The sequence below is a fragment of the Sebastes umbrosus genome, chromosome 12 (assembly GCF_015220745.1).
Source record: "Sebastes umbrosus isolate fSebUmb1 chromosome 12, fSebUmb1.pri, whole genome shotgun sequence".
NCBI lineage: Eukaryota > Metazoa > Chordata > Actinopteri > Perciformes > Sebastidae > Sebastes > Sebastes umbrosus.
In genome coordinates, this window is record NC_051280.1 from 15,274,370 (window position 1) to 15,298,528 (window position 24,159).

At 38.2% G+C, this 24,159-nt stretch overlaps 2 protein-coding genes across 3 annotated transcripts; both read right to left on the reverse strand.

Moving 5' to 3' along the window:
* Nucleotides 1–634: 634 nt before the first annotated feature.
* ube2v2 (ubiquitin-conjugating enzyme E2 variant 2) lies at nt 635–7,775 on the reverse strand. Its single transcript, XM_037788244.1, has 4 exons — nt 7,619–7,775; nt 1,941–2,089; nt 1,706–1,831; nt 635–1,535 (listed from the first exon to the last, which is right to left on the reverse strand). The coding sequence occupies exons 1-4, from the start codon at nt 7,632–7,634 to the stop codon at nt 1,389–1,391; spliced, it is 438 nt and encodes a 145-aa protein (XP_037644172.1). The 5' UTR covers nt 7,635–7,775; the 3' UTR covers nt 635–1,388.
* A 2,186-nt stretch (nt 7,776–9,961) lies between these two features.
* On the reverse strand, nt 9,962–22,056 carry mcm4 (minichromosome maintenance complex component 4). 2 transcript variants are annotated; one of them, XM_037788532.1, is made up of 17 exons: nt 21,942–22,056; nt 20,611–20,688; nt 20,319–20,477; nt 19,356–19,519; nt 19,108–19,209; nt 18,918–19,013; nt 18,594–18,689; nt 17,891–18,029; nt 17,482–17,702; nt 17,223–17,343; nt 16,515–16,774; nt 14,477–14,842; nt 14,253–14,380; nt 12,406–12,613; nt 12,050–12,278; nt 10,660–10,793; nt 9,962–10,521 (listed from the first exon to the last, which is right to left on the reverse strand). In XM_037788532.1, exons 1-17 carry the CDS (start codon nt 22,039–22,041, stop codon nt 10,426–10,428), a joined length of 2,697 nt encoding a protein of 898 aa, XP_037644460.1. In that variant the 5' UTR covers nt 22,042–22,056; the 3' UTR covers nt 9,962–10,425. The 2 variants fall into 2 exon arrangements, with proteins under 2 accessions (XP_037644460.1, XP_037644461.1); XM_037788533.1 differs by lacking the exon at nt 21,942–22,056 and adding an exon at nt 21,793–21,923.
* Nucleotides 22,057–24,159: the final 2,103 nt, after the last annotated feature.

Consider the following 24,159-nt stretch of genomic DNA (forward strand, 5'->3'; position numbering starts at 1 on the left):
AAAGAACATGGTCTTGCTCAATATTCCTGGTAAATAGGATTTTAAAATTTAAATTCAAAGATGTGTCACCACAAACTGAGTGTACTGAAGACAGAAGATTACACCATCTGCGGTGAATTCCCTTTAAATGCCCATTTGGTTAATTAAACTTTGTGAATAATCAAACAGCTGAAAAGAAACCAAAAGGTCACATTCTCAGAGGGAACAGTGCCCTTGCTTCTCATTACCACACTGGATATCCACTATCAAATACTGTTCTGTGGTCACAGACTTGAACAAGAAGAATTAGAGCACAACATAAGGTTTGGATGGACTGTCTATCATTTAAAAAACAGGCTTGTTCATCCAAAAAAAATGGGAACTGCAATGTATAATAAATGGCATTTTGATTATATTATTCTAATGGGCACAAGTCACATATCAAATATCTGCAGCGTGGTGTCACCCAGCAGTTTCATTAACCTGGTTTCCATTACATGGCCCAACAGGGACAGCGTGGGCTTACTCACAACATAATGCATGACTCGTGCGTTCAGTTTCCAACAGAAGTTAACTTGTCAGCTGAGGCCCTCTTGTGGGAAAACTGGCAAATGTTGGTGCAGCTTGCAGAGTGAAATAAACTTCCAACCTTGGGTTTGTTTTTTTTCGCAGACAGTGATTTTAATATCAGAAAATCACAAGTTCATACACCTGCCATTTTCACTAGAAGTTAAATGCAAGGGTTTCAGAACAGAACAGGCTTCAACGTCTGTTACAAGTCAAAGAGCTGCAGAACAGAAACATATTGGTATCGTGTCAAATACAGATATATATATATACATATATATATATATATATATATATATATATGTATATATATAAAAAAAATCTCTTACCTTGTGACACTACTTTTAGACTACAGCCACAGTTCAATATTTAGCAATCTGTATGATATTTTTAATGAACCTGCTAAAGTTGACTAACAAACTTAAAAATGTGGCTTCTCCTTGACTAGGTATTAGTTACAGAACATGCCTTCATACAAACATCTTGCTCTTTACTTCAGTATCATTCATTTGAACTTAAAACTATTGGGACTCTGGTACAGCCTCTGCGTGGCGTCATGCTTCCCTCTTCAAGCCCAATCAAGCTGGAACACGTTGAACATAAAAGTCATTGTCAAAGGAAGTTTATTAAAAGGCGGATAACTGTGGTATTGTAGTCTTTCAACTACCTATTCAGTGCTTAACTGCAGGGACATTTTCTTTTTGAATGAGCTATGTAACAAGAAAGTCCAATCTTGCTCTTGCAGACGATATTGTTGATGTGTGAAGTGAGCCTCTTGATGATTTTACATGATATTTCTAAGAGTAAGGTTTAAGACAGAGGGTCGAAACAATCCATTACGATTAAGTGCTGTAGCTTTGTCCTTCTGGTGGTTGTGGAAGCTTCATATTTTCTTTGGACATCATTAGACGCCTTAACTCTTGAAGAATAATTTTGATGCTATAAGAATTCTGCCATTTCGCTAAAACTGGTATGCTACGTGAATCCACCTGTGAGACGAGACAAAAACAAAAAACACCAAATCAGTCATTGTGACAGGACGACTGACAGTGAGTTATCATCACAAGACTGCGACATGAAGCAATTTCTGAGTTCAACGAATGATAAGACGCAGAGCAACACTCGTGTATAACCCTGTCAGATTTGTGATGACACTTACCGCGCCGTTGGAATTATTTATCCCATTCATGCTAATTTTTGTTACAAATTTTACAGTCGGGGACACCTCTGGGTATCTATTGCCACATTCCATTTTCAGACTGTATATCCTGTTCTCATAATTGGTCTGAAAAACAAAAAGTAGAAAAAGACATTAACATCGGTGACATTATCTATAATAGTTAACAGTATCTATATTGGTATGACAATCCACACGCTGAGTTTGCTCTGCTTACTCTTGCTGGTCCAATGATCATGCCTGTCCACCGTGTGAGAGTCATGTCTTCGTCATCCTCGAGGCCCCAGCTGACTGTGCCATCGCCCTCGCCCTTCTGACCCTCTTCAAGCTCCTCCAACAAGCGAAAATTGCGTGGTACTTTAACTCCTGAAATAACAAAAACAGAATTTGAATTACACAGGTTTAAAAAGGATATGTCTGATAGTCTGTATTTGACAAATTCCATAAAAAGACCAAAACCAACAATTCTTCTGATTCTTCTGAATTAATCCTACCAACAAGTATCATCTGTGTAGCCAAAACCTGGTATACTGTAGCTTATTCCCCTGTGCCATTGTTGTTCAAAAACAATGAGGTTGACATGTTCCTTCATTATAATGAACAAATATTTAACAATTCCAGTTCAAATGTGTGGATTTGCTGCTTTTCCTCACCTTCAATTTTAGTAAACTGAATATCTTTGGGGTTTTTGGACTGTTGCTTGGACAAAACAAGCAATTTGAAAATGGCAATTGGAATTGCATTTATATAGCACCTTTGACACTACATGTCAGCATTCGCCCATTCATACACTGATAGCAGAGGCTGCCATGCAAGGTGCCAACCTGCCCAACAGGATCTAATCTAAATACTCATTCACACCCCGATGGCACGCCCAAATGTCACTCTGGAAAACTGTGACGGGCACTTTTCACTTTCTGTAGAATGTTGGTCAGACAAAACAATTTAAAAAATGATCACAAATGAATTATGAGAGATTAATACATTTTGAAAGCTAAACGATTAATCTATTAATAGATGAGGAAAATAATGATTAGTTCCAGCCCTAATTGTAAACAATTGTTACTTGAGCCCAAAAATAGTTAGAAATTGACAGTTTTCCTCTGAAATAGAACTGCGACATCATTATCAAAGTGTTTTGTCACTGTTGGTCCTCCAACTGTGCATCCTTTCATGAAAAATTATGCAGACACACATTCATCTTTCTAATCATAGAAAAGTGATGCATCCAAATGAGTGAAAGTGCTAAGCATGCGCAAGACGGGACTGGTTGACACAAGAAATGACTCAATAGATTGATACGTTACGCTACGCGCACTTTGCCACAGCATACAGCACATCCTGGTCTACCTGCTATGGAGCTGCATCTAATTTGATACCTTGTCACAATATATTTATTTAGATATCTGATGCTGCTGAACACTGAAGCTTAAAAATCTGCAGACCTGACAGTTGTTTGGAAACAGTCATGAGATTTGGAGCACATGGACCTCTACTGCTGGTTTTTCATAAATGATTCAGGGTAACAGTCAGTCATCTTATGACATGAGAGTGCGTACAGCTGACTTGATGATAATAACATCATTCAAAACTAGTCAGTCAAAGCATTCAGCTGCTGGGAAAATGTTCTCAGAAGACTGTTCGGATGTTGGCATTAAACACAGCCTGACAGGCGGTGTAATGATGAACAACTTACTGCTCATGACTGGAAGAGTGGTGATGTTGAAGGGACAGCGCTCGAGTCTATTCATAATCATGATCTTTAAGGCAAATTCACAGAAGAGGAAGTGAAAAAAGCGTTTTAAAAAAAGGCCCCGTGACCGAAGCACAGGACGTGGTGAAAACATTTAAATTTTCACTTCTGTCATCGAACCGTTCATTTCACCTCCTCCAATCTCAGACAACATTCATCACAGTAAGCCTTCACAAACCACTTTTTAAAATCAATATTTCACATCTGGTGTGCAGTGGCCACAATGACGGATCGACTCTTAAGTGGCTCTCACATTTTCTTAAAAGGCATTTGCTCACATGAAGTTGTTCGAGATTTCAGTCCTTTATCAACATACAAACACTGGTGAAGAGTCCAATGTTAGCGGCTAATTTTAGCTCGCCACAGCGTCGCTGTATCAGCATACGTCAGCTGCTAAGTAACAAGAAACTGCAACACAGAAATTCTTAAAATACTAGGGCTGCAACTAACAATTATTAACATGATCAATTAGCGTGACGATTATTTTCTGATTTAATCAAATAATTGTTTGGCCTAAAAAAAACGGCAAATAACTGACAAATTTCATAGAGCCCAAAATAACATCATCAAACTGTTTTTCGTCCAAAACCCAAAGATGAATCGGTTTACTGTGATGTAAGACAAAAAAAACAGCAAATCCTCATATTTGAGAAGCTGGAACCTTCAAATGTTCTGCATTTTTGATTGAAAAACGACTTAAACCTGCAGTAGGCAGAATATTTTTGGCATCATTGAGCAAAAATCCAATAATAACCATTCAGCATATTGCAATTCAAGTGTTCTGAGAGATAACTAGACCTCTGCACCTCCTCTTGGCTCTGTATTCAGGCTTTAAAAAATCTATCCCGTGATGGGAGACTTTGGTCATTTCAGAGAGACAGCGTTCCTGCTGGCTGTTCATTCAACGGAGGCAGCTGTAAACCATCGCAAACTCCGGTCAAACGGTCAAACTAGGCAGCGCTGATCTAATATGAATCAATATTCTGTTACTGTAATGCCTATTTCTCGACTCAAATGTTTTCAGAAACATCTTGTAGTGTACTGTTTAGCTGTAAAATGAGAAAGTTTGCTCCGGCTGGTGGGCGGTGCTTGGTATTTTCTAAACTGATCTCAACATGGCTGCTGGGTCAGAAACAAGATGTTTCTGAAAACATTTGAGAAGAAATAGGCATTACAGTAACAGAATATTGATTAATATTTGATCAGGAGGACATAAAGGTACATGATTTTTTTCTTAGATTACCTGTCTCATGCACTACTGTCATATAGTGACGATTTTATAAAAATACTTTTTTTTTAAAAAATCATATTTGCTCCAATTCTACTCTCTACTAGTTGATCAAAATAAAAGATATTTCCCGATTAATTTTCTGTAAATTGACTTGAGTTTCAGCTCTAAATGATAACAATGATTACATTTCCAGTAAAGTTTACTATTATATTTGCTGTTAGTGTCATGTTTTTCAAATTGTAAAATGCCCCGCTCAGTACATGGTCTTGGTCACATCTCTTTAATAACAAAATTTAAGGGATCCTTATGAAAAGTGATTTTGTAATGTGTTATATTTTTATCAGACTTTTTAAACTTGCAAGTATGTATATCGGTATTGGTATCAAGTATAAAGCCAAGTAGCTGCACATTAAGAGGAAATTATTACCTCATAGAATTGAGTTGCTGATCTAGTGTGTATCAGTTAATATTAGGGCTGTGTATTGGCAAGAATCTGGGAATACGATACATATCATATGTATGAACGATTTAATATATTGTGATACTGTAAGCTAGGCAATATTTTGCGATTTATATCTAATTTTAGGAAAACTATCATAGTCTAAAGAACACTCGAGAAATACACCATTTTAGAATAGACAAAAATAACACATTTGTACTATGTGCAAAAAACTGCATTGTTTTTGCCCCAACTACATGGGATTAGTACAAAGGTGGGAATGCCTGTAATGGGGAAACTCGTGGGTACCAATAAAACTCATTTTCATTCACATATCTTGAGGTCAGAGGTCAAGGGACCCCTTTGAAAATGGCCACGCCAGTTTTTCAATCCCAAAATTTAGCCTAACGTTGGAGCGTTATTTAGCCTCCTTCGCGACAAACTTTAAATGAATGAACTCATATGATGTCAATATATTCACTCTAGCTTTAAAACTGAGCCCGCTATAACCTCTAAAGATCAAATAGCAGCTGGGCCTGATGGCGGGCCGTCTGATCTTTAAGAGGTTAATTAAAAATTGATGCAGTGTTTTGGAGAATCGATACAGTATCACAACACATACTATCGCTATACTCATGTGTATCAATATATTCTTACACCTCTAGTTAATATGAAAATGTGCTTTGTAGAGGCTACTACTATCCTACATGATAAAAGACAGAATAAATCTGTATGGTCAGTTTGTGCCTCTCATATTCATTATTGTATAGTTTGAGTTTCATTTTCCTACATCGTGTGTAATGATGTGTAATGTAAATACTGTAAATCTACTGTTACGGATATGTGCAATAACATATGCTGATCACTTGGTAATAACTATCTGATGCTGTGCAATAATTATCTGACGGACACTTTGTGCAATAATCGGGCAAAACTGTCATCTCATCATTATACATATTGTATTTTTATATTTTTTTGTATTATCTTTTATATTTATATTGCACTATCTCTCTTTTATTGTATTATCTTTTCATTAGCACCTATGGGATTGTCACAATCTAATTTCGTTGTACTACACAATGACAATAAAGGGCTTGAATCTTGAATCGTTGTGGGTGTCATAGCCTGTCCTGCTCTCTTTGGTTTCTCAATATTGTTATTAATAGGAATACAATGCTTTTGTTCGAACAATAAACTGAAACATATGTCAAATTCAGTTTGTGGGGGACAAATAATTATTATTGCATTCAATTACAATATTAATACACATTAAGATACACACATTTGGGCTATTTCAATTAACTAAATGTCTAAATAACCTCTCCTTTAAGAGCTATAAAAGTTTTAGGGCGTCCTCATGCCAGTCCTGTTCAACTCGTGATATCTATGGCACTAGTAACACAAACCTTTCCGGGTTAAAAATGGATCAGCAGGTCGAGCCAGCTCGCCCTCTGATAAGTTTCGATTATGAAGTTACTTCCTGTTTCTCCAGTTTCTCATTACATCCCCTTAATATATGCCATTAACTAAACTGACGCAGAATAAACTACATTAAACCCTTCCAAAAAAAAATAACATTATCAATATTTAATTGTTCTGTTATTCTCAAAGAGTTTATTATTATATAAGTTTAACAACCACGCTTCCTGCTTCCTGCTTCAGCGGGCATGGGGCTCCGTCTACTTCCTGAAACAAAGCGTGCCAACTAGCTAATCTAGGTGCGTTTGTACACTCCCACACCCAAACATCTACCTCATGTAAAGACACTGAACTATTCCCTGCATGTACTCCTACACTTAAACAGTAAAAAATATTGGTAAAACTAAACAATAACGTTAGTAAGTGAAGTGATCTCTTTATTGAAATGTCACCGTGATTGTGTTGCAATAATGAGGTGTGTCACAGGAAGTAAAAAAACAAAATCACACAATATTTATCCACGTTGATTTATAATATCTGAGTTGTTGTTAGGCTACATAAAAGGACTTTATCAATGTATACAAATTGATTTATTTGATTAAAACTAGCTAACGCACGAGACGCAACGGAAACGACACGCTGCCTCGCGGTGATGGAACGTTCTAGTAGCTTTAAGCTAAGCTAACTAGCTTCTGTCTGCGGTTGTTTACAATCCTCACATTAACAGTGACTTAATTAATGTCTTATATCACATTATACTCTGTGGGGTTTTCTTAACTCATTACTTGCAGTACATGACGCGTATTTCTGTCAGCGTGGATCTATTTTAGCGAACTCACGAGGCTAGCTATTAGCTGTTAGCTCCATGAGATAGACGGCTCCCGTGAAGGATGATTGAGGAGATATTAACACATAACGTTACAATTCAGAGACGTTTTTTTTTAATTTAAGTATGCAAGTTGGCACGTTTGTTGGCGGCTGAGATTGTTATCGACGGCTGTGGTTTCGGTAAACTCTGCTAGTGTCTCTGTTAGATGTTTTAGTTTCACTAACCTGAGGAGGCCGCCATCTTCTTCAGCCCAGTCCAGAAGCACACAGAGCTGTGACGTCACAGGGGGTTAGGTTAGAACCAACGGACAGCAACGTCGCGTCACGCCGGCAGTTAACGAAGCACTGCAGGCGTTGCTCTCCGTTCACACCTTCACTGTTTACTCACTGTTTACTCACTGTTTACTGTTTACTGTCAGTGTAGGATGAGAGACAGCAATATGTAACCACTGACTACTTGAACTGACTTTAAGATAGGATAAGATATTCCTTTATTAGTCCCGCAGTGGGGACATTTTCAGTGTACAGCAGCAAAGGTGATAGTGCAAAAAAACAAGATGCATCAGCTAAGACAAACAAAGTGTAACAAAATATGAACCATTAAATAGAAGGAAGTATAAAAATAGGAGCAGTATGTACAGTTTTGACAATAAACAGACTTAATAATTAATACATTAATAAATTAATTAACTTAAGACTTCATAATGAATTAATTAAATCATTTATTCATTCATTAACTTTAATGACATATTCAATAACTATCTGCTTTTTACATCACAGCATCGAAAATAACTTTCATCACTGTCTGCACCATTCCATCAGATGGACAATTTCAAGTTTTTATTGGACTTTATTAGTTGTAATCCACAGAAGACATTCAACAAATGTGTACCATGATTTCCAAATATTTCATTATGCACAAACCTGTATTTTTGTATTTGTGTTGTGTAAAGTCACATCCACAAAAATAAAGGGCTATTTGCAAATACGCATAACTTACTCTGTAAACAAGTATATAGAAAAGTCTAAGTATACTTGGCTTATACTGATAAGTTTACAGAAACGTCTGAGTATACTTGACTCATACTAACAAGTATACAGAAAAGTCTAAGTTCACTTGGCTTATACTGACAAGTATACAGAAACGTCGGAGTATACTTGGCTTAGAGGCTTACTTGTACTTAATCTTTATACACTAAAGAAAAGTGTAATAAGTATTCTTGCCTTATAGGCCCACAGAATGTTATACCTGGCTTAGTTGTGCTTACTTTTTGATAGAGTAGCCTATTAAAGTGTGTGATAGGCCTATTAGTCCTTAAAAGTACAAAACAGTAATTAAATGAGTCCACAAGAGTAACACTTTAAACAGTAAAATACATTAACCCATCAGTTAATTAGCTAACTGCTGCTAATTATGGCTTATTAGTTAAGCATTAGCTAGCCTCAGATAATATTGGCTATAGCTTAGCAGTAAATTGATGGCATAAAAGCTAAATTGACAAATCACAATCACAAAGCAGAGCAGGGATTTCTATTTCTTCACCAACTTCCATGGACTAAGGACAAGGGAAAAGCTCTGAATGAGGAGGTCAAAACTGCCAAAGCTTGACCAGATGTGTTGTAAAAAATAAAAATTAGCAGTAACATGGAAACTGGATTCACAACAAACTTTCTGTCCAATTAGTTAGCTACATACCAGGAGGAAGAAACACTTCCTCATTATCGGTTGGAGTAGTCAAAACACAAAGTTCATAAAGGTTTTGATTTCTTCAATTCACAAATAGCTACATTTAAAAGAGCACTTACAGATAATGCTCATTTGAGGAGCAAATAAAAGTTACGTGTGAAGTTTGTTTGGTCACTGATGAGACAAAACGTACGACTGCCATATGGAACTGTTCCAGTGGTAGTTGCTATAGCAACAGGATGTTCAAATGAAACCGACTGCTGGTGACGGAGTAGAAACTCTTCCGTTTGAATCCGTTAGATAAAGTTTTATGGGTTTAAACAAACAAACATGAAAGATGGAGTTGAAAAGGTTTTTTTAAGGCTTTTAAAGTAGACGATGCCTTCTCCAACAGTGAGTTAAATTCAGCGTTTTGCTTAAAGGTCCTGTCTTATGCTTGTTTCTTTATTTTTTCCATTCTATTGTTTTTATTTAATTATTTATGTTTCAGTGTTCTGTTGTACATTATGTGAATTTCCTTGGAAAGCGCTTTGTGCATGAAAAGTGCTCTACAAATAAACTTATTATGTTCATTTTTAGGTTCACACTTGTATTTTGTGTTTCAGAGAGATTACGTTAACATGTTTAATGTTAAAAAAATGCTTAATTTTTCTCATACTGTCTGCTGTTCAATTCTTTCTTCAACAGAATTGCATTGCTAGGCAACAGCTTGGGTCCATGCTTACTTCCTGTCAGCTAATATCATTCACATACCCCTGTCTAACCAACTACTGCCACAGTGCAATGCAGATACATTTGATTTCAACATTTAGGATAACATAATGGGAACACTGGAATTGAATTCAACTTACCACTGCTGAATAAAAAAAAAAATCCAAGCATTTTCAGTGAGCAACATTTTATTTTCCATCTTTTAACAAGTAGTCAATGTGAGCTACAAGGACAATTCATCTCTGTGGAAACAATAAGAGACTGACTCAACTCATTACAATGTACAAGCTGGAACAAAAGAGCTTTTTACCATAACAGAACACAAAATCAGCAAGAGCGTTACTTGAAAACAGACAAACATGAAATACAAGCACTTTCAAATATTAGCTCTATTAATTGCTAGTATGTGTTTTGTTTCTTTTTTTTTTTTTAACCACAACAGGATACAAAAGTTTGCATGAGTATCACGGTTGTTCTGAATTGCGTCTCTAAATTGCAGGATATTCAAACATCTAATACGGCCAGAAAACACATGGTGGTTCTATTATACAAAATATTTTTACAGCACGAGAGAAAGAGGTCGAAACAGGATAGGATATAAAATTAAGGACTGTACATAATTGCAGGGTGTTCCTTAGGCGAGGAGACGAACGGTCTTTCCAGTGACTGTCAGGTAATCCTCGTCAGCCAGGGCTCGGAGCGCCTCGTCGAACAGCTCCTTAGTGATTGCCTGAAAACAACGTGACAACGGGGGGAAGTCATTAAAGAAAGTGGTGGCGTTGATAAAAATGGACAATGTATATATAATTAATTTTGAATTGATTTCAAAAGGTAGTACAATTAAAGGCAAAAATATAAACATATTTACAGTTTCAGACTGTCCTCTGAGATCATCAAGCAGCTGCATGTATTTCATGGCTGGCGTCTTTCCTTTGGCCTGGATCAGTTTCTTCAGGGCTTGGGCGACCTCCTCCTTGCGCTTGCGGGCGGTGGCACTCATACCTGGAGTCACAAATTAATACACTCAAATAAACCGTCGGACTGCAACTAATGATTATTTTCATTGTCTATTTATCTGAAGTTTATTTTGCATTAAGCAAGTGTTCTATAAAATGTCAGAAAATAGTAGGCCTGCCTCCTATTAGTCATTTTGGTCTCAGTCGACTAAGGTTTCATTAGTCCATTAGTTGTTTTTTTATGCCTTTTTCATGCTGAATGACTTATTTCTTAGAAACTTATGAGCACATATCTGGTAAACACAAGATTTTAAGTGGAGAAACTCAGTTTCACAGATCTGTCAGTTATATCAACTAATCAATTAGTTGACAAAATCGTATGAGAGTTAGTCGACTAAGAATTTCTTTGGCCGAGGACAGCCCTAGAAAATAGTAAAATGCAACATAATACCCTGGAAACTCAAGGTGAGCGTCCGTTCCATACTGACGTAATATTTAGTACGCGAAAACAGTATGTGAGATTTTTTAGGATGAATAGTACGTACTATTTCCTGTGAAATGTTACAGTATGCAATGCTGAACACTACGGCGGCATAAATATCCCACAATGCAATGCGGTAGTGACGATAACTTTCACAACAGACGTCAATAACACTTCAATTTGAGTGAAAGTATAAGTATAGTACAGCAAGATTTCACTTTGCTAGGCAGCCTATATTTCAAAACATTAGTTCAGACTTTGATTCTGACAAATCATCGTTTTTTGGTCACATGAGGTTGCCACGGGTTACCATGGTTACACATCTCCAAGCGGCAAGGAGGCTCTCAGGGCGTGACGACGTAAATTACAGTTGAGTGTGTCCGAAAAGATACACACTGCTGTTTATTCACACAAAAACATGTTCGTTGATGGTACACATACTGGGTACGTAGTGCACAGTATGCGATTTCGGACGCAGCCAAGATTACATCTTCAAATTGCTTCTTTTTATCGACCAACAGTTCATAACCCCAAGATATTCAGTTTTCTATCACATTACATGAAGAAAAAACAGCACATTTTCGCATTTGAGAGGCTGGAACCAGTACATGTTTCTCACTTTTGCTTGAAGAAAAATGAAACAATTATCAAGCAGCTCCGATATACGGTCACAAAACTACCAAGACCAGTATTTGATAAGAAGAAGATTTTGGATGGGAGTGTTCCTTTTAGTATTAATTCTTACCCAGTGTCATGACCTCCATAAATAGTTGCTATTATTCTAAATGCATCCAAAACATTAATATTCACGAGGTGCATACCTGTTGTGAGAATAGAGATGTCGACGAATCCTGTTCTGGGGTCAGTGGCCGACTGTTTGAGAGCCTCTCTGTGCAGACGCTTGGCCTCCTCCACGTCGATGGTCTCCACCTTCTCGGAGAAGCGCACCTTGGCGTGGGCCTCTGCCAGGCGGATCAGGGACTCCAGCTGTCTGGGGTAGGCGGACACCATCCCCCGACCGCTGCCGATCTTCCTCATGTCTACGTAAGCCTGAGGACCGGCGTGCACAAGGTCAGTCGAGAGCTGATGTCTAACTAATATTACTGGACTGTTATGTTATTAGGCAAAGCTTTCTGCAAATATTCAACATGATGTACATAAATTGTGGAAAACAAACCTCAATGAGAGCCTGGCTGGCCTCCTCACACAGCCTCGGAGTGATGTACGTCCGTGCATATGCGATGTAGTCCCTCAACACAGCCATGTCCAGGTACTCCTCCTCAATCTGCTCCTCGCTCTGGTAGTACAGCGCCACCAGGTGGTGGGCCAGCCGGCGGTCGTAAGCCTCGTCTTGGGGATCCAGCATCAGGAAGATGAGGTCGAACCTGATGGGAGCAGGATGTTAAAAAAACAGTAATGTGACAACTGAGAAACAAAACCATAAAGACATACCGAAAAAAGGATGAGGTTTGATGTCCTGTATACTGTAATAAACTGTAATACACTGTAGTTCCTCTTTATCAATGTTTACCTGAGCTTTTTATTGAGCCGTTTTCTTCATCTAAGACAAATTATTCAGTTGTTGCTCAGTTTAAAGGCCTTTACACACCTTTTTGTGCGATTAATTGTCACGTCAATATATTTTTCAAACTGCTGTTTTTGTCATGAGTACTTCACACAGAATGTGAATATTACGCGTCTGAAAAAACGTCTTTTTTCTGAGCTAAAGGCATCAACCAATCAAGTTGTGCGGAACGGGTTGAGTTGCGCCTTTACTTATGAAACGACAACACAGACACTCCGTAGCCTGAACCGGGACAGCAAACTTTATTACTCCTTTCAACCTTGACAAAGGCAGCGTAGATCAGATCCACTTCTATTCTTACCTTTCACAATAAAAGGCCCTGGACATATAATATTTGCAGGCGAGTATATCGCATTTTCTTGTTGTTTGTGTAAAGGCCTTGAGAATTGTAAAGCTAAAAGGATGTTATTCAAGTATCTGCGTGACATTCAGTCAGTTAAGTTACAATAAGAGCAGTAATAATAATGCAGGAAAAGAAAAAAGGCAACAAAGAGACTAGACACCATAACATGCCTGAATGTGCTATTAATCACATTTCTATGATACTGTGAAATATTACAAAGACGTAAAATACAGAGCCTTCTCATTTCAAGCTGCAAGGTACTAATTAAGAGGTTGCCTTTAGAGCTTGTGTGTATATGTGAGGTATTAAGTCAACCTGACACATTTTTAACAGTAGGGAGTTTTTTTCCAATATGGGAGTATTATTTCTTTTTGCTGTAATGAGTGGAAAACAGAAGGAGTTTCTGAGTTGCAGAGGGTCACTGTTATTTAAAATGAGCAGAGGATGATTAGTGAAGGATTTAGCTTTAGATTAGAGGTAATGACTTGAGGCAATGTCAAAGATGCTGGACCAAAAGGGTTCGATTGACAACTTTAAGGCTGTTCCTCATTTGACTTTTTACTGTATTGACCCATTATGCTGATCGACTCACCTACGCTGTGTCTCATTTTATGTCCTTCCGTACTTACACTTGCTAATTTGAGTGCATAAGCGCGTTCACACAGAGAAGTATGTCAATATGCAGTGCACTCTAAGTACCCGGATGTTGAGTGTGGGACACTTCTCACCCTAAACGGTCGCCATCTTTACTACGTAGCGGAAGGGGAGGAGCCACCAACCTATTTCAAACTTGTGATAAATGGCGGGCAAGGAAGCTGCAGCGGTTGCGATTGAAACGGCAAACACCGAACTATACAAACGTAAGTTATACATGTGTTTTTTTTTTTTTTTTAAGTACCACAATACTGTAGTCGGACAGAAGCCATTATTGGGTTAATTTATCCGTCTGAACTGAAAACTCACACTGTATCAAAGTGCTGATTGCCAGACTTCTCTTACTGCTGACAAATGCTGCCAATTTGTAAAAACTACCCACATTTTTAGCAACATTTTAAGTGGTGTTTCAGTGCGATGGTGCTGACTGATGCTGACTCACCTGGACAGCAGTGTGTGAGGCAGCTGAATGTTCTCAATCGTGGTCTTTTTGGGGTTCCACTGAGATTCAATGGGGTTAGCGGCGGCCAACACAGAGGTACGGGCGTTCAGCTGGCAAATAATTCCAGCCTGTAGACAGACAAAAAAAACAGAGTGAGAACTTCTGTAACTTAAAAACATTTCATCACATCTGCCTATACTTGTTTAAAATGTTGTCAAACACACCTTGGCAATAGAGAGGGTCTGCTGCTCCATGACCTCGTGCAGCACGGAGCGCGTGCTGTCACTCATTTTGTCGAACTCGTCGATGCAGCAGATGCCGTTGTCGCTCAGCACCAGAGCTCCGGTCTGCAGGACCAGCTGCCTGGTCTCCGGGTCCTTCATCACGTAGGCGGTGAGACCCACGGCGCTGGAGCCCTTCCCCGACGTGTACTGGCCGCGCGGCACCAGGTTGAAGACGTACTGCAGCAGCTGGGACTTACTGGTGCCGGGGTCTCCGCAGAGCAGGATGTTCAAATCTGCACGGAAGTTGCCCCGGCCGGTCTGACTGAAGTCTTTACGGGTGCCGCCGAACAGCTGCAGCAAAATGCCCTGGAACCAACAGAGAGGGAAATCAATACTCAATAGTCATCTCCTAGGATATTGGTTATCGTAACATAATGTAAGGCTTCAGTAAAGACTGCACAACAACTTCTTTGATCATTCAAACCAACTGAACTAATGACATTAACAACTCAAAGACCTTTCTCACTCCTATATCTCCATTGTTTCATCCTATTATATTTTCTTATTTAAATTTGTCTAATTTCTTCCTCTTGTGGATATTGTCACAGGTGAACAGGTGCAACTGTTTTCTTGTTGATTGCAGGATATGTCTTTTAAAAAAAAGAGCTCACTGCTATCATACATGCTCTGATGAATAGGGCTGTGTATTGGCTAGAAACTGGCGATACGATACGTATCATGATACTGGGGAAACGATTCAATATATTGCGATATTGTAAGCAAGGTGATATATTGCGATTTTTAAAATCTGTAAACTGTCATAGTATAAAGAACACACCGTTTTAGAATAGGCAAAAAAACATATTTATACTGCATGCAAATTGCCCCAAACTGCATGTGATTAGCATAAAGTGGGCATGTCGGTAAAGGGGAGACTCGTGGGTACCCATAGAACCCATTTTCATTCACATATCTTGAGGTCAGAGGTCAAGGGACCCCTTTGAAAATGGCCATGGCAGTTTTTCCTCGCCAAAATTTAGCGCAAGTTTTGGAGCTTTATTTAGCCTCCTTCGCGACAAGCTAGTATGACATGGTTGGTACCAATAGATTCCTTAGGTTTTTCAAGTTTCATATGATGCCAGTATCTTCACTCTAACCTTTAACCCGCTACAACCTCCGAAAGATCGATTTGTTTTTTGGAGAATCGATACAGTATCGCACAACATAAAACCTCTGATGAACGAGTCAGCGGTCAAGAGATGAGGCCATTCTTTTGCTTTTTTTTTTTTAAACCACACGAGTGCCGGCTTTTCCAGACTTTGTCTCCGGGAAATGGACAGATTGCGTATCCTAAATAATGTCAGATTACAGATAAGAGAAAAGGTTTGAAACTCAGGAAATATGACCGGTGTAATCGGTCTGGTTTCATGATTGCCTCCTACTCAGTGTGGACTCAAAGGGTTTTAATATACCTTTTTTCTCTTTGCTCTGCCTGAGAGGGCCTGAAGCCGTATCTACGGCCATTAAAATGATGGTATTTCATTCTGTCAGGAGCGCATTAACTCCGATTCAAGCGATACATCATTATACTTACGTTATCAACTTTATCTCATTATCTTAATTTGGGTGTAAAACGCCTCATTAACTGGATTTCTTCTCAACCTTAAATTGACTTGCCCACAGCTGAAAACACACCAGCGTGACTAATAATATGAATGATGATTAATGATTCTAGTGACGTTAAAAAGACGTTTCAACTGGTTATAGCAGGAAAAGCAGAGGTGAAACAAGATTTCCTCAACGTGTCCCAGTGAGGCAGCTGGAGAGAACTAGTTCAGCTCGGATAATGGAGTCAATAATGTTGTTAAGCGTCTCAGATTTCTGTTGTCTTTTCTCAAAATGCATGTTGGAAAAATTAAATGCAATAATCAGAGTGTTATTGGCAAATCAGTGAGAGAGTTGGTGTAGCGATTACTCTCGTTACTGGGTGCTCGTACAGGTTAACGCTCATGTTTCTGGCTAGCATCCATTCACACACCTTCTTGATGTCCTCATGCTCGTAGATGCTGGGCGCGAGGGCTGAGGAGAGGCGTTCGTAGACGTCTGGCTTGGCTGCCAGCTCCTTCAGGGTCTGCACTCGGTCTTCGGTGAAGAGCTTCTGTTCGGTATCCTCGTCCAAACCGTGCAGGCGCTTCTCGTCTGTCTTACGGAAGTGGATGGCGTCGATGTGAGTCTTGTACACCGACTTCACGTTGCTCTGACGGGGGTTGGCGCGCATCGGGACTGCTCTGTAGACACCTGCGGGGACATATGGGAAGCTGTTAAGATGTCTATGACTGACAAAAGAAGAAATTTGAAAATGTTATATTGGGATTATATACAATTATGTCATTTTTCACAATTTTATCACATTTCATAGAATATATTAGAGCCTAAACAGCTGGTCTACTGCCAGAAAGCTAATATGTAACAATTCTAATAAGATAATCAATTGTTTTAAGTCATTTTTCAAGCACAAAAATTGAAATATTCTTTAGCTCCAGCTTCTCATTTGTGAGGATTTGCTGTTTTAAATCACTAAACACTGATTTTTTATGGATTTTGGGCAGCTTGTTGGACCCTTTTGGCTCTTTTGTGGCATTTTATAGACCAAACGATAATAGAAAATAAAATAACAGGCAGGTTAATCAATAATGAAAATACTCATTTGCTGCTGCCCTAGCAGCAGAGATGTAGGAAGTCTTACCGGTGATGTTTATGCGGTCTCCTGGCTGCACTTTATCAACCAGGTCATTGTGAGCATAGACAATAGTTGTGTGAGGCGTCTGACCAGCCGGCATGTCATCAGGAGACTCTTGAATTTTGACCTGTTGTAAAAACAAGATCGATGAATGAACAGATGTCATGACCTCGACAGCGACACGTCACTAATTACCACTCAACATATTCTGGGATTTAGGTGTAGAGCAATCTGCCCCCATTATCAATCCTGTCGAAACTCTCACCATCTGTTTGTCTGAAAAGACTGAGCGATTGTGAACGAGCGCCAGGCTGTGGGTGGTGTTGCAGTTGCGGCACACAGCCGGCTCGGCGATGCGACCGCGATCCACCTCCACACGGGAGCTGAAGGCGCACACCTGGCACTGGAAGAACGCCTCCTGCATCTCGGGGATGAGCTGCGAGGTGCGAATCACCATGCCGCTGATGGTGATCAGCTGATCGATGTCTGAGGGGAGGCAACACATAAGGCACACAGACGCTTTAGCCCGGAGCTGATACCTCACATTTTAGCAAAGCGTGGAACAATATTCGCAAAAAAATCCCACTCTAAATATGGGATGAAACATCGTGGTACGGTAACCCTAATAGAGTGTGATTCCACTTCACATGGGCTGGCTGAATGAATTCACACACCTTCTGGGTTCAGGTTCCTCATGTTTCTGGTTTTCACGGCGTTGTAGGGGCGGACTTGGATCTGGAACTCCAGGATGGAGTCTGGGAAACGCTCAAAGAAAAGCTCATTGACTGCCATGTCGAAGGTTGGGATGACTTCCTGCAAAACGGAACAAATGACTCACTTATTAGCATCGCTATACTCTCAGACAGACACCAGAGAAATAAAGTGCAATTTAAACTTTAACAGCGAGACAAAGATGCTGAAAACAGATGCTTACAACATTCTAATGTTAAAAGTATAACAATATGTGTAAGTTATTCATGAATTCTCTCATGTTTGTATTATGATCAAATGTTAGAAAATGGTGAAAAATGTCCATCTAGTGTTTCCCAAAGCTCAAGGTGACAGCCTCAAATGTCTTGTTTTGTCCACAACTCAAAAGATATTTAGTTTACTGTCATAGAGGAGTAAAGAAACCAGAAAATATTCACATTTAAGAAACTGGAATCAGAGAATTTTTACCCCAAAGTACCTCTTACCCTTAAAAAATTACTCAAAACAATGATTCGGTCATCAAAAAAAGTTAGTGATGAATTTAATAGTTGAAAACTAATCGATTAATTGTTGCAGCTCTACATGGTGCAGGAAAGTTTTGGGATCAAAATTGTCCAAACTGACTTTGTAATGCACATGAGGTAATTATAAAACATAGGACATTACCTGTGGGTAGCAGACGAGCTGCCTGTAAAGTTCTGCATCAAAGGACTGCACATGCAGACAATTCACATTCAGGACTGGATCTCCAACAACACTGATCTGTGAGACAAAACAGGAGAAATATTCATATTTAAGACAGACTTAAAAGCTGAGATTTCCTGTGAGACTTAATCATCACTGTGCGGGGTGCCCTCAATCTCTCCCCCTCATTTCCTGTATAATAAAGGCAAACATGGATGAAAATACACATGAATAAATCAAAGTATAAATTGGCCTAAATCGAACCACAGACCACAATGAAATAAACAGATAAATAAGGTGCACTACCTCTTCCAGCTTCTGCATGTATAAAGGCTCGTTCAGGTCCAGACCAGCGTTCTCGTCTTCAGTGGAGGTCGGGGCGATGAACCTCTGCAGGAACCTCTGAAAGCAAAGTGACGCAAAGCACACAAACAATTAACTCCTCTAACTTAGAATGGGGAATATCTTACAATAGCTGAAATGTAAGATTTCATACCTGAAACTTCTCCTTGCAGGTCCCAACGTTGACGTCAGTCCCCCAGATCACCAGTCTCTGGCCTGCGCTTGGCTCGCTGGCTACGGCGCCATCAGCACTCGGCTGCGGAAAGAAAAAGGTGAAAAGAGTGTTAACTAATGTGGTTTTAAGTTCATCATCCTTATTAACTTTAATAAGTCTAAAAGATTTCATGCATCACAATAAATGACCAACATAATGTAAATAATATTCTGGACTCGTCCACTGACCGGCTCAGACTGAAGATCGACTTGTGGAGCCTTACTGACTGACCCCAGATCAGGACGCTGTCTGGCCGGCGTGCCACGCACTCCACTGCGAGGGGTACCTTCAACCCTGGAGCTGGGGGTCCCGTACATCAGAGGGGAGCTCATGTCCACTTCATTGGGTAGGACTGTTACAAAACAAAGAAAATTAAAACATCCCTGTGTTTCATTTGGATAAACTGGCCATAGACTTAAATCTGAAGAAAAATCTTCACTCCATCTATCACTTCAAAATGTAGTAATACATCTGAAGGATGTTGGAGGGGTTGTGGACTGATGTGGGACTTCATTCATAATTTGAGATTGCCCAAAGCTCCTTGAATTCTGTAGTAAACGTTCAAAACAGGTGTTGGGTATTAACTTAACTTTGGATCCAGCACTTTTCAGTTATTCTTCCTGATAATATGACCGATAGAGATTTAATTAATTTACTGCTTTTAATAGCAAATAAAAAGGATAACGGTTTCCTGGTTGAAGCCACAACCCCCCAGCAAAGCGCAATGAAGGAACAGGGTAAAACATGTCTTTATCATGGAGAAAAATCACAGCAAGATGCCAGACCTCTAGTCACCTTTGTTTCCCTTTTCTTACTTTACTTATTTTATTGAATTTATTTGTAATTCTATTCCTATCACATCTGTTTATTGTTTGGTTAATGCTGCAGTTACAGGGGTTGGTTCATTGGTAAAATGAGAGGTAAGATGTTTGATGTGTGCTGCTCATGTTTATGTTATCTGAACCTTAGTATTACTAATGAAGAAGTGTCTCTTAAACAATGTTTAGAACAGACATGAAAACAAAAGAATGGTGTTAAAACAAAAGTGTAATTATATGTGCATCTCCTCCGAGTTGTATGTTTTTTTGCATTAAGTGTGATGAATAAATAAAAACAAACTTAAATTTGGAACACTGTGTGTGGTTGTGTACCTGAGGGTCGAGGACTGGAGAACAGAGAAGTGTCCTGAGGCGCTGCTGGACTGAGCATGTCGGTGGCCGGGGAGGTGGGCATCGGCATCAGGTCGGCGGCGGAGGAGTCGTGGCCTCTGCGCCGCTGAGAGGGAGGCGAGGTGGGGCCCTCGCTGCTGGCTGACGGTACACAAGACACAGAGACAAGTTCATAACTGTACACAAACAATCATGCATCATCTCAGTGGCACAGCAGCTGAACTCATAAGTAACTGATGAACAAAGCGTTTCATTTTAGGACACATGAACGTACGTGTGGAAGGGTTGGTGTTTCTGTCTCGCTTGCGGCCACCAGGAGTCGATGTTGGGGAAGACATGGCTGCTGGGATATCTGAAGATGAAAAATAGATTCAAGTTAATTATTTAAATATTTTTTTAACTAAAAGAACGGCTGCCACAGTATTTATAAAAAACAAGAACTGCACTTTCTCAGGTTGGGTTTTTAGAATAACACCTGTGGATGGATTCAACCATCTGGCAACTGACAGCCAAAGAAAGTCGAGGTGGTTTGTTCGACTGTGCTTGTTTTCCGTTGGAGACCAGGGAGGAAAATAGCCTCACTTTGAGTGAGTTTGTTTTGTGCAGCCACAATATTTTACAAGTCTGACTGTTGCAGGTGGATCTACTGGATTTATAGAAAACTGTATTTCAACATTTTTCTAATGCTTTCCTGTCCTCCGTGTTGTTTTGTTTACTAGGTTATTATTGTGTTTAGATTAGTCTGCTCAGCCAAGCAGGGCCTGTAAATAAAAAAGAGCAATATGGACATTTTGTTTGTCCCTTTTTTGTTCCACTTTCGTAAAACACAACACCTGCTAAATATAATCCTCAGTGAATCCAAGATCAGATATGTTTGATACTTTCTGGTTTATTCACTTGGTAACCTTTGAGGGCTCTGATGTTTAGCTAAATTGTGAAAGTGTGGACTTGTCCTTTAGAGTCCCAAATAGTGTTGTTTTATTGTAATAACCTTTGTCATTTAGTGAACTTGTTATTTTTCTCATTTATTTGATGCTGATTGTAGGTTTTGTTTACTAATACTGTGGTTTAATATTTCCATTTTGTCATAATTTACTCCACTGTTTTTACTCAATAGTTACTCTGAAGATCAACACTTTACATGCAAAACATATAATGAAATATTATATACAGCTAGTTTAAATTACATAAAAGTATAATGAAACAGTTACCTGGGACCACTTAGTTAAAATACCTTTCTTCACATATCTTAACTTCCAATACCTCAGTAGAATAGCTTTAAGTTTACTTAAACTTTTATACTTGAGCACACCATGCTGCTACTTCTTTATGTGTAAAATTATTGTTAAATTACTTTTTATTGTGCTTTTGCTTCTTATATTGAAGGTTTTAGGTCACTTGATAATAACCACCATTTGACATGTGGCTGCAGAGGAAACAATAAGATGAAACTTACTGAGCTGTTTGACCTGATTTAACACTGAAAAGTGAGCTTAGAAGTTGTTGCACAATCAAACAAATATGTGTATAACTGAAAATGTGATTCAATCAACACGATTAATAGATTGAAAGGAAATAAGTTGGTCAAATGAAGTGTATTCTTACCTCTTCTTGTGTGTACGTCCAAGTGCTGCAGATATGGCGCGAAACTGCGAGTGACGTAATTTTCGCGGGGAACTTTGGACCAATAGCATGCCAGGATCATCGTTTTCCTTCCGGCCGATTCCTTCACTGCAGAGGGGGGTTCATGTTGAGTTTCAGTCGTTGCGACTTGAATAAACATAATAAAATATCTTAATAAATAACACAAATAGCGTGATATACAAATTAAATTACAAGTATTTCTCTATATTATATTTAAGATACGATCTGTGTTTCCTACGCGTGACTTAATATTGATTATTACCCCCAAACTGATTTGGTTTGGTCCAAAAATAAATTACCTTTTTTTTCCTACATTTTCTTTATTGAAACACTTCACAATACACAAATACAAAAGTAAACAGTAGCATGGCATGAAAAAAATATTTATAAATTAAAAAAAATAATAAATTAAAATGACAACCGAGAATAGGTAATTCATAATTAGATATAAATATAAATAAATAACTATTAAAACATTGTCTAATGGGTTTCATCCTTGCTTTATTACATGTAAATGAAAGACAAAGAAATAATAGGCTCACATAGTAGGGCTGGGCAATATATCAATATTATATCATGATATGAGACATTATATTGTTTTAGATCATGGATATTGTAATATGTCATAAGTGTTGTCGTTTCCTGGTTTTTAAGGCTGCATTACAGTAATGTAATTTTTTTTAACTTACCAGACTTTTCTATTATTTGTCTTTACCCACTTAGTCATTATATCCACATTACTGATGGTTATTTATCAAAAATCTCATTGTGTAAATATTTTGTAAAAGCACCAATAGTCAACCCTACAATATCATCGGAATATCAATATCAAGGTATTTGGTCAAAAATATTGTGATATTTGATTTTTTTTTCCCTATCGCCCAGCCCTATCACATGGCCTATCTCATCGTGGTGCATATATTTTTTATCCAAAATATAAATATTTTTGATATGCTTTTATCCTAGGATGAAACACATTTTTTAAGAAAGGTCTAACAAATACAGTCACATTATTGTTTTATTGATTATATGTATATGTGTTTTTGTATGTGTATATACTGCGTGTGCGTATATATGTATGTATGTATGTATATATGTATACAGTGTATATATATATATATATATGTATATATAAATATATTTTTATTTTATTTTATTTTTTAATTTTTTTTTTGTTTACTGGTGTATATTCTTTTTATTTGTTTAGGTTTGTTAAGTTTCTTTGCAGCGAGAATTATATTATTGGGGACGTTTGTGAATGTTTGTTCTGTTGTTTCAAAATAAACAAAAAACAATAAATATAATATTGAAAAAATATATATATATATATATAGTCTGCGGTTTATTTTCAACAAACAAGTTTGAAACTTTCCAAGAAGGCACAGATGTTTGATAATGCTGGGAATAAATCAATTCCAATCAGGTTATATCAGGTTAAAGTAGTCAAGATAAGTAGAGAAATATCTACTCAGAATAGACATTTTAAAGAGTGAGTGGATCAAATCCTCATCTTCGTTGCCAAATGAGCAGTGTGAGGAAAACAACTTGAATATAATTAGTGACACCTGTGTTTTATCTAATTATGCATTTCTTTGGTGATAAATATCTATGAAGTATTGTTTACTTACTTTATCCTGCGGGTATACGTTCATTGAACACCATGTGGCGCAATTTCCATTTGAAACAGGGCTTTAGTAGAGGAAAAGTACAGCACACTTCCTGAGGGGGAAAACAGGAGCATTTCCGAGAACTGTCAGTACATGTGTCCCTTAAGGAGGTACCATCAACCACCTCCAATTCACCATGTAAACATTAGTCAGTGCAATAAAATGGTACATATGCAGAATATTGACGGCTGCCACATTCACTGTTTCATAGTTTTATACATGACTAATAAATGTGTTGTGCGATTTCCCTTTGAGATTAATAAAGTACTCTATGTATCAATCTATCTATAATCAAATATTATTGTTATAATAAAGTGTAATTATGTTAGCAACTTGTGATGACTGGGTAAATAAGGGTTTTGGTAACCTAAACATGAATGAACATAGCCTAGAGTATAGAGATACTGCTACTATTAGTCTAGTAGGTAGACTGTATTTGTCGTATACTCTCAACATATGCACATTAACCACCTCTGTATATAGAGAAACTATCTATACAATATCTATTCCTG